Source organism: Panulirus ornatus, chromosome 2 (assembly GCF_036320965.1).
Source record: "Panulirus ornatus isolate Po-2019 chromosome 2, ASM3632096v1, whole genome shotgun sequence".
NCBI lineage: Eukaryota > Metazoa > Arthropoda > Malacostraca > Decapoda > Palinuridae > Panulirus > Panulirus ornatus.
The window spans coordinates 74,339,835-74,353,466 of record NC_092225.1 but is presented as its reverse complement, the minus strand read 5'-3'; the positions used below and the strand labels follow the sequence as shown (position 1 = coordinate 74,353,466).

The following is a 13,632-nucleotide window of genomic DNA, read 5'->3' as shown; positions in this document are numbered from 1 at the left end:
GGAAATGGCGAATATGTATGAAAAAAAAATGTGCATACGAGTGGATGGACCCTACTTTGTTTCCTGGCACTATCTCACTAACACAGGAAACTGATCAAGTATAATAACAATATATACTAATAATCTAAAAGTACACTTTATTCCTATGCTTATTGGAGATAAGACAGCTCTGCTGAGGCTATCCTTGGTAACCCCATACTCTCTGCATGAGATGCCTCTCCCTGTATCTAGAAATGCCTTAACTTTTTGGTAACATGGTCAATGATACAAAATTTTGAATAAACGTTTTTTCAACTTCTAATATCCATATCTAACACTTTCAAACAACAGCAGATAATACAAGATACCATTTAGTTGGATCATTATGGTTCCTATTGAATAATAGCATTAAGGAACTATTAAAAGCAATATTCTAAAACCAGAGTTTTAACAGATTTTGAAATAAGCTTCAGGGTCATGTACATTGCCTTTGGCGCATATAATCATATCTAAAAAGAATGTAGAAATTATATTATAATTTACTAAACACATACCTGTATTATCCAATTTGGCTAAAACTAGCACCATATTGTTCATCAAATATGAGTGGCTTAACTGTATCAGAGAAATATGCACTCTTATGTACATGCTATAAATCAGTGTATCCAATGGTCATATCTGGAATGAAAACACCTCTAGCTAAAATGAAATAACAGGGTAGAAGATACTGTCAGAGATTGAATATTAAATGTATAAAGTCATGGTGAAGTTCTCACAGCACTTCTGGTTCTCAATACATTAGTTCAATTTGCAAGCTGAAGGCACACATTTCCAGAAACTAGTCTAAGATCACATCTCACACACAGAACATCCCTCAAGTTTCTAAGAAGGGTCCTACACAGATATCCACATGCAGATACCAAAATGATTTTGAAGGCAGCTCATAAAATTCTAATGTTTTGGCTGTACAAGTTTTTACCAAGTGAATCATTTAAAAAAATTTCATTTACTGATGTAAGACCAAAACAGGATTTCCTGTAGGTTCTCAAATAATGGAATTATGTTAGTCTAATGGACAAGTGAAATTTCTTATCATGAATGATAAAAAACTTCACTTCCAAACAAGTATTCTAAACTGAAATACATTACTTCAAAATAATATTAGCTGCTCATACAAAAGGGTTACAATGGAATGAGATAAAGGTACTTGAATTTGAATGAAATGAGCCATGAAGAGTGAATAGAAATAGTCAATCTGCCCACACTGGAAGAAAAACAAGGGGAGACATAACAAAATTCATATATGCCAAGTTACTCAAATTTCTTTTATACTAACAATGAGTTCAGAGCAAGAAAGCACATGCTAGAAGTAATGCTAGATAAGCAACATGAGAAACCACTTCAACAGAATTGTGAAGCAACAGTCTAAGCCAAGAAATGAATGTGGTTAACATTAGAGAATTGAAAAAACTATATGAAAAGGAAACTGGGATAAGAGGCTGGGCCCCCCAAACATCAAGAAACATGTAACAACAATATTCAACTTTTAGAGTTTACATTATACATATTTCTCCTGCATTAACATTTGAACAGATTTTTGTACTGTATGATATAGAAATTCCATAAATCACTTTCTCTCATTACTTATCTATAACAAAATTTCAAGAGGCCTTTTGGGTATAGGGAGGCATGCATACAAAAATGTTACGTATAAGAAATGTACAGAAATTCATGAACTGATCAAAATATTACTACAGGCGTATATATCACATTACAACATAGCATAATGCATGTTCTATATTTGTATTTGGTTTTACCAACCTTTCATGTAAAAGGTTATAAGGTCTAGATACTTTAGAATTAGCATGTGTACATAATACTTATAAGCCCTCCAAGAAATTAGTATGAATGCCTCGGAACAGATTTTCCTGTCAGCTTGATGCTTTATGGTGTGGCTTAAAGACGAAACTGTTGGACTTGAAACAATGTAATGATGCAGCTGTATATAGTGGCTTGCCTAATAATGAATGTTTTACAAGTAAGCATTCTAATCAAACAAAACAGAACATGCATTTTCAAATTCTATATATAATTCAATTAACATTCTACAAAATTTCACAAAAACACAACCTTTGATTTATATACAAATTATACCTTAATAGCTTAATTGATGGTGTTGCCTTTAAGGTATTAGCACAGAAATTCTTGAATTAACAGGAAGGTGGCTAAAATCTCTTTCCTAACAAATTTTTCATCAAAATACACATTTCATAAACATTCTAGAAATATATTCACAAATGTTAAAATCTTAAATAAGCTCGATGGATTTCACAAATTATATCCAGTAGGATTTGATTTGCTTGAAAGACTTTCATAACTCCTTTCATAGTATGTGACAGCAATCCTCGAGTGATCCAATGTTTTCTCTAAGCTTGTATGGTAGGAAATAAAACCAAAAATCATATTATTTACAGTTATAGTATTTATCAAACTGAAGATTTACTCATATTATACAGTAAAAAAAAAAAATAGAATACATTTTTTAATATATACCAGCCAGAACATGCCATCATGGCCACAATGTATCAACTCGACTAGGAATGTATAATCTCACCCAGAAATGTATCCTCTTGTCCATGAATGTATTATCGCAGCCAAGAACATATTTTGTCAAGAATGACATATCAACCACAAACACATCATGCAAGAATATATTACCTGAGGTAGGAACCCACGATCCCAACAACAAGTATACTTGGACCCCCCCCATTTTTTTTATATATCATGGTCATGTTCCATGACAGTTCTACATAAAGTTTGGTCCTTGTATAAAATAAGAAGCACATATGGTACACCGTCTTAATTGGTTTCGGAAGTAGAGTTGGTCCAAGAAGGCATCGTCCCCAGCTCGAAGATTAAAGGCCCATAAACATGTATCATGAAGTTGATAACAATGACACATATAATATTCATGATGACGCCTGCACGGACCTGTGGGAAGGTTACCATCCTTTAGTCCTAGAGAAACTAAAGTCCATTCACGATAAATCAGCAAGCATACATCCATTCAAGATATGTCAGATCAAATGGTGTATAACTTAATTCATGAAGTGTCAGATCAATGTCTTCATTCATGATGTATCAATGTATACATGTTTATAATAAATCATTTTGTACATACCATCTCACTGCTTCGCATGCCTGCTGCACCAAAGACTATGGCATTTGGTGGAGTGGCAACTGGCAACATGAAGGCATAGGAGCAGCTCACTGTAGCTGGCAGCATTAAGTACAGGGGGTTCACCTTCATGTTCAGAGCCTGTAAATCATTGTGTTAAGAGTCAAAACTTTCACACACAATACAGTTTGTTGTACAAAGATACTTGTAATGATACCCTACTCTGATAAGTATATCATACTACATTATGCAGGACTTTATAGCATGGCAAACTACATTATGCAGGACTTTGTATAGCATGCCAAACTATTTCCCTCTTTTTTTTTAAACATTTGTAGAATACAGCACTTTAGAGCTTATATTTATTTTGAATTAAATCTTTCCAGGACTGTTGAGAAAAATTCATTCAAGTTTCATCAGGCAAGAAGAAAAGAATGCCTGAAATAGATGCACATGAAATGTGTACCAGTTCAGTAATCAAGTGAGCAACTGTGCCCACTATGTGCAGGCTTTGAAAATGACCAAAGCCTAAACTTGACAGTACTCAGTTGGGGTTGAAATCCCAGCGGGTGGCGATTTTGGAAAATCAACTACTATGGTGATGAAGACAATAACCCGATATCTGGGGATCATTTGTCAAATGAACTTCAGGTTGAGATTATAGAAACAGGCCCACAGATTGTGGTCTTGATATCTTTTTTATGTATAGCTAGCTAAAAATCAATTTTCATTTACTGCAACACTTTTTTGAATATTTGAAAATTTGTAGAGGGCAAGACCCTACGGGTTATTCAGAAAAAGGATATCTAGAAACTTTAAAATGTAATATGGAATTAAATTTAGCTTTCATTATTAAGTACATCAGTCTACATTAATGTTGTCATCAAAGACTTCAATATATTTCTTCCATTATTATTTTTCAATTCTCATTACACTTCTATACTTTTCGACATTCTGTAAGTATTTATTCCAGTCATGTGGCAATTCCTGCTTCACAGAAGAATGTTATACTCCTTGGCTTGCAAGTCCTAACTAGCTTGCCATTCACATTTAACAATTTGTGTATAGATTCACCATTGCTAAGCTTGGCATGGGCTCTTGTCATGACAGCCCGTGATGGGGATTTGAATTATAAAGATGCAAACATGGTGACAAAGTCATGGTGACAAGTTTTCAGTGTGTACTAGAATATATCCTATCCCAGTATGTCAACAATTAAATCTATTTACACATACTAGAATGGAAAAATAAATCACAAATAGTGCACCAAAGTGGAAAAGTGATCATGTAATGCTTTAATTGAATGTGATAAATGAAAATGTAAAAAGAATTAGATGAGGCCAGACATATAATCACAAAGACTACACAGAACTCAACAATCTGAATGGTTAACTGATAAATAGAGTTAACAGCCAGAAATCAGGGCACTGTGGTTAATGGGTTCATGAAATTTACAGCAAAAAGACAGGAACATGGGTACTTTTAGCCTTAAAAATGGAGGGAAGTTTGAACTGAGGAATGGTTCAATAAAATATCAAAAAGGGAAGGAGCTTCAGTGTTGTGATGAGATACGTGGTACTCTAGCCAACCAGAATTCAGACATGCATGACAGTGAAAAATGAGAATAGCAAGACGAGAAAAAAGCAGAACAATGCAGATGAAATTTTTCCATAGATTCATGAGCAAATTGTTAAAGAGCAGCTAATCTGGCTAAGGGATTCAGAGGGAAGAGTCACAGAGGATGATGCAAGCATACAAGAGGAATCATATAAAGTGCTTTCACAGTGGAAGATACCAAAGACCCGAAACCAGACAGATGGAATGGGAAGGAGGTATTGGAAAGAATCAAATATCTTGCAAAAACAGGCAAAATGCTAGAGTATGGATTCATACAAAGCTCATGGTCCTAATAAAATTTCATACATCTTGAAGATGTGCATAAATACACTTTACAAAGAGCTTGAAATGATGTTCAAGATGCTGCTGGAGAAAGTAAAAGTGCCTTGGGAGTGGAAGAAGGCAATCACCTATCCAAAGGAAAGATAATCAGGAAGATGGATTGAACTACAGACAAGTTTCCCTGATTTGTGTGCTCCAAGGTGCAACAAAAGATGAGAGCTAATGAATGACTTCCAGAGGAGAGAATTCTTTGGCGAGATAAACATGATTTCTGTAAAAGATCATGCATGACAAGCTTTTGTTTTTAAGAGCGAGTTTTATTTTGCATGAGTGAGAATATATGTGGACTGCTATAAAATCTAACGCTATGCTGGATATGAAGATGGTAAAGAAGCTGGATCTTAAGACAGGAATAAAGGGAAGACTTCACTGGAGAGAAAGTTTTCTAAGTGGAAGAGAACAAAGGATGCATGTCAGAGAAGCCTTTTCATAATAGCTTGAGGTCATCAATGACAAGGCACTAGGCTCCATTCTGGGACTATTACTTTTATTTTTTTTTGTGTGTATGACTTGCCTGAAGGACTGGACTGCTTCCAGAATATATTTGGGAATGATACTCTGGCCATGAGGACCTAACCTACAAGGGAACCTAAATAATATTCAAGGTTGGTCTGATACATGTTTAATGAAATTCATCTCTAGTTATTTTAATGAGGAAGGGACCCAACAAAAAAAAAAAAAGTCTAGGTATGATTATTTAACAAGAAATAAGCTTCAGGAATCTGTATGAGATGTCAAACTTGGGAGTATACAACTCCAGCATTTTGCCAGAATCCCCCATTCAAACAGTAAAGAATACAAAATCTACATACAAATATTAGAATTAAGAAACACACAGCATGCCGTTTGCAACCTACAATAGGCCAAAGCCATCATATGCTTTTCAGGTTTGGTCACCACATTTACAAAAGCAGCAAGCACTAATATAGGTCTAAAGCACAGCAACAAAGATTGCACTAGCATTAAGAGATGAGTTAAAGGAAAATGCTAGAAGCCTTAAATTTATCAACCATGAAAGAGGGAAGAGTAAGGGGGTGACCTAATCATAACCAAGTCTCTGAACCAGCCTCATGATCAGTGTAAACAGTGGATAGTTCTTCAAAAGATGCCAGGATAAAACAACAAAGGCCATGTCATGAAACTGAGCAAGATACTTGCTAGGAAATATGTACAGGAGTACTTTTATAGTACAAGTTAAAGTATATTAGAGGATATATTAGAGGTATATTAGAGGAATTGACTCAATCACGACAATGTTGACAGCACAGAGAAGATTGAATAGATGCATGATAGCGGAGGAAGTTCAAGATATGGGGGCCGCGGGAGATTAAAACTGCCTCCCCCTCCAGATAAAAAGTAATTACAAATAGGTAATCACACAAAAACACTGGATACCCTTCAATGAACCATTCCCAAAGGACTGGATGAGCTTCGATGACCAAGCTCCTCCAAAAATTCTCCAAAATCATTCAGCAATATTTGTGCAATTACAAAAATGAAATTTGCTTGCCGACTGTACTTTGTATGCAATATGAAAATACCCTATATCTACTTAACTCATCAATGATGTACTAAAATTATACTCAAGGATAGTTTGCAATCAACTTTAAATTTCTTAAAGTGCACCTCTTCAGTTGTCACGAAGATCCTAAGAATTTTTCTTGACCGTGTTAATTTTTCTTTCCATAAAATTGCATTCAATATCCAGCCCCATACACTTTCCAGTTCTCATTAATGGCATACACTAGCTGATGCATGTTTGTCATCAATAGCTATGGATACCACACAAAATATACAACAATCTTTTAGATACTTTATAAAACCAAACCAACTGGTTCAAGACCTTTATGACTCTGGTAGTCATACAACTTTTCTTATAATCTTACCTGTTTATAGGAAAATCCTTGACTGAAAACAAACGTGGTATTAAATGCAAGATTCACTGGCCAAATTTACTATGGATAAATGCAACAATTTTCTAATCCTTCATGAACCAGGTCTAGGCGTGAAATGAGATAACCATCTACAATCCTGCATAGAAATTTTAAATATCAAACATACATCTCTGTTCCCTGTGTGCGTTATATTTGTGCAAATGTTTAGAGCCCATACATTATGGATTACAGTGTCACAACTAGTTAAATTATATATTTCTCCACAACCACAAAATACCATGATCATATTTCTATACAACTACAAAATAGTGTGATACTGTTTGGTATACTAAACCAGGTCATCAAATTTTGGCTAAGTATATAATACATGAAGACCTGAAACAATCAAAAGTGAACATAACTAGATAACTGCTCTTTCAATGCAAGAGAAACACTAATGATGTAAATATCCATTTCATCAAGGACAAGTCCATAGTACTGTAACTAGTATCAAACTTTAATCAAATACTTAGAATGACATTTCTCCAGTAAAATTGGGAAAAGCCTAAGTGCACGACAAGTTCTTAATGAATAGGTAAACTATGTCCAATTTACTCACCAACTCATTCAAAACTGGAAGCAGTATTGATGCTGTGGCAGTGTTAGAGGCCACCTCTGTTAACAAGGCAGTCATCAGTGTCACCGATAATACGATCCACACTATATGAGTACCATTGAAGATGTAAAGTTGTTCCCCAAGCCATTTAGAAAGACCAGATTCCTTAGCACCAGCAGCCATTGCAAAACCACCACCGAGGAGAAGCACAATACCCCAAGGGATCTTCCTCTGTACTACATCCCAGTCCAGGCAAGAATTTTTATCCTTTTCATCTCGCACTGGGTCTGAGGAGGAACACATTTCATCAGTCACATCTACATACATAAAATTTAAGAACACATTATAAACAGGCAATAAAGTAATTTTCTCTAAGTTTTTCGTACGTTTTTTTTTTTTTCCAGTGTTAGCGAGGTAGTGTTAGGAACATACCAAGATATGCCACATTTGTTCACATCCATTCTCTCCTGTATGTGCAATGTATCGAAACCACAGCCCTCTATATACAACTAGTCTCCATAGATATTTTCATGGTTTACCCAAGATGCTTTCCATCCCATGGATCAGTGAATTAACATGTCAACCACTGTATACCATATTGTTCCAATTCACTATCCCATGCATGTCTTTCACTTTCCTGAATGTTCAAACCCAGATCACTCAATCCTCCCCTCCAGTTTTAACTTTCCCCAAGAGAAGTTAGAGAAAAGGGGGCCATGTAAGGTTTTCTCTAAGGCTCGGTCCTCTGTTCTTAACTCGGGAAATTGCGAATGCATGAAATATATATATATATATATATATATATATATATATATATATATATATATATATTACTCCAAAAACATTTCCAAACCACTCTTCCCGTTTACCCTTGAGCTTCGTTTCACAGAGCCAAAACATCCAAGTTCCTTTCCTCAAACATACTACCTATCTCTCCTTTTTTCTCGTCTTGGTTACATCCACACACATTTACACAGCCCAATCTGAGCCTTCGAGGACGAGGATCACTCCCCGCATGACTCCTGTTTCCCTTTTAGAAAGTTAAATACAAGGAGGGGAGGGTTTCCAGCCCCACGCTCCCGCCTCCTTTAGTAACCTATGACACGTGGGGAATACGTCGTAAGTATTCTTTCTCCCCTATCCCTATGGATATTATCCCTATCCCCAGGATAATATATATATATATATATATATATATATATATATATATATATATATATATATATATATAGTCAATTGGGAGGTAAGTTTGAATGGAGAAAAACTGGGGGAAGTGAAGTGTTTTAGATATCTGGGAGTGGATTTGGCAGCGGATGGGACCATGGAAGCGGAAGTGAATCATAGGGTGGGGGAGGAGGCGAAAATTCTGGGAGCCTTGAAGGATGTGTGGAAGTCGAGAACAATATCTCGGAAAGCAAAAATGGGTATGTTTGAAGGAATAGTGGTTCCAACAATGTTGTATGGTTGCGAGGCGTGGGCTATGGATAGAGTTGTGCGAAGGAGGGTGGATGTGCTGGAAATGAGATGTTTGAGGACAATATGTGGTGTGAGGTGGTTTGATCGAGTAAGTAATAACAGGGTAAGAGAGATGTGTGGTAATAAAAAGACTTTGGTTGAGAATCAGAAGAGGGTGTTTTGAAATGGTTTGGTCACATGGAGAGAATGAGTGAGGAAAATTGACCAAGAGGATATATGTGTCGGAGGTGGAGGGAAAGAGGAGAAGTGGGAGACCAAATTGGAGGTGGAAAGATGGAGTGAAAAAGATTTTGAGTGATCGGGGCCTGAACATGCAGGACGGTGAAAGGCGGGCAAGGAATAGAGTGAACTGGATCGATGTGGTATACCGGAGTTGACGTGCTGTCAGTGGACTGAATCAGGGCATGTGAAGCGTCTGGGGTAAACCATGGAAAGTTGTGTGGGGCCTGGATGTGGAAAGGGAGCTGTGGTTTCGGGCATTATTGCATGACAGGTAGAGACTGAGTGTGAACGAATGGGGCCTTTGTTGTCTTTTCCTAGCGCTGCCTCGCACACATGAGGGGGGAGGGGGATGGTATTCCATGTGTGGCGAGGTGGCGATGGGAATGAATAATGGCAGACAGTGTGAATTGTGTGCATGGGTATATATGTATGTGTCTGTGTGTATATAAATGTGTACAATGAGATGTATAGGTATGTGTATTTGCGTGTGTGGACGTGTGTGTGTATATACATGTGTATGGGGGTGGGTTGGGCCATTTCTTTCGTCTGTTTCCTTGCGCTACCTCGCAAACGCGGGAGACAGCGACAAAGCAAAATAAAAAAATAAATATAATATATATACATATATATATATATATATATATATATATATATATATATATATATATATATATATATATATAATACACACACAAGCGACTTACTAGATGGACTCCAGAAGCACCAGAAGTCGAGCTTAGCCGGCAGGAGGAAGAGCAGGAATACAATCAGCATTGCTGGGGTGGCATCGTCCACTTCTCTGTAACAATGTCATTACTAGTATAATGTGTCTGTAACAATGTCATTACTAGTATAATGTTGTCTGTAACAATGTCATTACTAGTATAATATTGTCTGTAACAATGTCATTACCAGTATAATGTTGTCTGTATGAAGTTCGAGTTAATGTTAACAAAACTAAGGTAATGATGCAGAAGGGGAATGGGACAAGATTGTCCAACTTTAAGGTTAAACGAGGGGGAGATCCGAGTTAAATGAAGCGATCTAGGTACCTGGCAGTGGATGTGGCAACATATGGGATCCTGGGTGAGGAAGAGAGTCAGACAGTGGATGGAAGGGGGACTGCTCGGTGCATTAAAGAACAAGTGGAGGTAGAGTCAGTGTCTGTATGGACGAGTCTTTGGCCAGTAACACAAAAAGTGGAAGAGCGTAGATTCTTGGTAATGACATATCCAAGGACATTATGCATTTTGAAATATACCGATACAAGTAATGACAGTTTCACAGAAAGGCTTGGTCGTTACCATAGTGTACAAGATAGCGGATAAGGATCTGCTGAATTGGCTTAAGACATATAGAGGAGCAGCAAAGACCGACCAATTAGATATTTGTATCAAATAATACGTATATATATATATATATATATATATATATATATATATAGAGTAGTGGGATGAAGTAAGATTATTAGTGAAAGAGAGGAGAGGAGTTTGGATGATATTTGCAGGGAAGTAGTGCTAATGACTAGAACATGTATAAAAGAAACAGGCAGATCAAGAGAAAGGTGCAGGAGGTGGAAAAGAGGGCAAATGAGAGTTGGGGTGAGAGTATCATTAAATTCTAGGGAGAATAAAAAGATGTTTTGGAAGCTGGTAAATAAAGTCCGTAAGACAAAGAAAACAAATGGGAACATCGGTGAAAGGGGGTTAATGGGGAGGTAATAACAAGTAGTAGTGAAGTAAGAAAGAGATAGAGTATCTTGAAGGTTTGTTGAATGTGTTTGATGATAGAATGGTAGAGATAGTGTGTTTAGGTCGAGGTGGTGCGCGAAGCGAGAGGGTCAGGGAGAATGGTTTAGTAAACGGAGAAGAGGTAGTGAAAGCCTTGCGGAAGATGCTAGCCGGCGAGGCGGCGGGTTTGGATGGTATTGCAGTGGAATTTTTTAAAAAAGGAGGTGACTGTGTTGACTGGTTGGTAAGGATATTCAATGTATGTATGGTTCACTGTGAAGTGCCTGAGGATTGGCGGAATGCATGCATAGTGCCACTGTTCAAATCACGGAGGTACAAGTTTGAGTATTCTTGGGAAATTATATGGGAGGGCATTAATTGAGGGGGTAAAGGCATGTACAGAGCATCAGACTGGGGAAGAGTAGTGTGGTTTCAGAAGTGGTAGAGGATGTGTGGATCAGATGTTTGCTTTGAAGAATGTATGCGAGAAATACTTAAAAAAAGAAACGTATTTGTACGCAGCATTTATGAATCTTAAGAAGGAATGATAGAGTTGATAGAGAGGCTTTGTGGAAGGTATTAAGAGCATATGGTGTGGGAGGTAAGTTGCAAGAAGCAGTGAAGTTTTTATCAAGGATGTAAGACTCGTGTACGAGTAGGAAGAGAGGAAAGGGATTGGTTCCTAGTAAATGTCGGTTTGCGGCTGGGGTGCATGATGCCTTCATGGTTTAATTTGGTTATGGATTGGGTTGTTAGAGGTGAATGCAAGAGTTTTGGAGAGAGGGGCAAGCATGCAGTCTGTTGAGGATGAGAGGGCTTGGGAAGCGAGTCAGTTGTTCGCTGATGATACAGCGGTGGTGGCCGATTCGGGTGAGAAACTGCAAAAGTTGGTGACTGAGTTTGGTAAAGTGTGTGAAAGAAGAAAGCTGAGAGTAAATGTGAAAAAGAGCGAGGCTATCAGGTTCAGTAGGGATGAGGGACAAGTCAATTGGGAGGTAAGTTTGAATGGAGAAAAACTTGAGGAAGTGAAGTGTTTTAGATATCTGGGAGTGGATTTAGAAACGGATGGAACCCTGGAAGCGTAAGCGAGTCACAGGGTGGGGGAGGGGTCGAAGGTTCTGGAGGCGTTGAAGAACGTGTGGAAGGAGAGTGCGTTATCTCGGAGAGCAAAAATTTTTGAAGGAACGGTGGTTCCAACAATGTTATATGGTTGCGAGGCGTGGGCTATAGATAGAGTTGTGCGGAGGAGGGTGGATGTGTTGGAAATGAGATGTTTGAGTACAATATGTGGTGTGAGGTGGTTTGATTGAGTAAGTAATGAAAGGGTAAGAGAGAGGTGTGGTAATAAAAAGAGTGTGGTTGAGAGAGCAGAAGAGGGTGTATTGAAATGGTTTGGTCACATTGAGAGAATGAGGAAAGATTGACAAAGAGGATACATGGGTCAGAGGTGGAGGGAACGAGAAGTGGAAAACCGAATTGGAGGTGGAAGGAGGGAGTGACAAAAATTTTGAGCAATCGGAGCCTGAACATACAGGAGGGTGAAAGGTGTGCAAGTAATAAGAGCGAATTAGAACGATGTGGTATACCGGGGTCGACGTGCTGTCAATGGATTGAATCAGGGCATGTGAAGCGTCTGGGATAAACCCTGGATAATTTTGTTGGGCTTGGATGTGGAGATATATATATATATATATATATATATATATATATATATATATATATATATATATATATATATATATATATATATATATATATATATCCCTGGGAATTGGGGATAAAGGATACTTCCCACGTATTCCCTGCGTGTCGTAGAAGGCGACTAAAAGGAAAGGGAGAAGGGGATCTGGAAGAAATCTTCCACTCATTTTTAATTTTCCAAAAGAAGTTACAGAGGAGGAGGCCAAGTGAGGATATTCCCTCTAAAGCTCAGTCCTCTGTTTTTAATGCTACCTCACTAATGCAGGAAATGGCATATATATATATATATATATATATATATATATATATATATATATATATATATACATACATACATATATATTGGATGTTAATGTGGTGAGAGGGGGAGCTGGAGGTATGTCTGATCACATCTTGTGGAGGCGGAGGTAACGGTTTGCAGAGGTTTTCAAAAAAGTAGAGAATGTTGGGGAGAAGAGTGGAGAGAGTGAGCAAGCTTGAAAAGGACATGTGTGAGGAAGTACCAGGAGAGATCGAATGTCGAATGGCAAAAGATTAAAGCAAATGAAGTGAGGGGAGAGGGTGAGATGTATTTAGAGAAGCAGTGATACCATGTGCAAAAGATACATGTGGCATGAGAAAGTTGAGAGGTAGGCAGATTAGAAAAGGTAGCGAGTAGTGGGATGAAGTAGTAGTTAGTGAAAGAAAAGAGGGGGCTTTTGGATGATATTCACAAGGAAAGTGCAAATGAGACAAAAGAAAATGGCAGGAGGTCATGAGAGTAGGTGCAAGGGTTGAAAAAGAGGGCAAATGAGAACTGTGGTGAGTATCAAACTTTAGGGAAAATAAAAAGACCGTTTTGGAAGGAGGTAAACAACGTGTGTAAGACAAGAGAACAAACGGGAACATCGGTGACGG

General features: G+C 37.6%; 1 protein-coding gene across 12 annotated transcripts in view; it reads right to left on the bottom strand.

Moving 5' to 3' along the window:
• Positions 1-272: 272 nt before the first annotated feature.
• Indy (I'm not dead yet) overlaps positions 273-13,632 on the bottom strand; it is a 143,100-nt gene continuing 129,740 nt past the window's right edge. For all 12 annotated transcript variants that reach the window (XM_071677554.1, XM_071677515.1, XM_071677545.1 and 9 more), the window contains exons 9-12: positions 10,009-10,103; positions 7,610-7,893; positions 3,161-3,298; positions 273-2,970 (exon numbers count right to left, since the gene is read on the bottom strand). In XM_071677554.1, the coding sequence (XP_071533655.1) occupies positions 2,839-2,970; positions 3,161-3,298; positions 7,610-7,893; positions 10,009-10,103 (649 nt within the window). In that variant the 3' untranslated portion in view covers positions 273-2,838. The remainder of the gene's footprint in view (positions 2,971-3,160; positions 3,299-7,609; positions 7,894-10,008; positions 10,104-13,632) is intronic.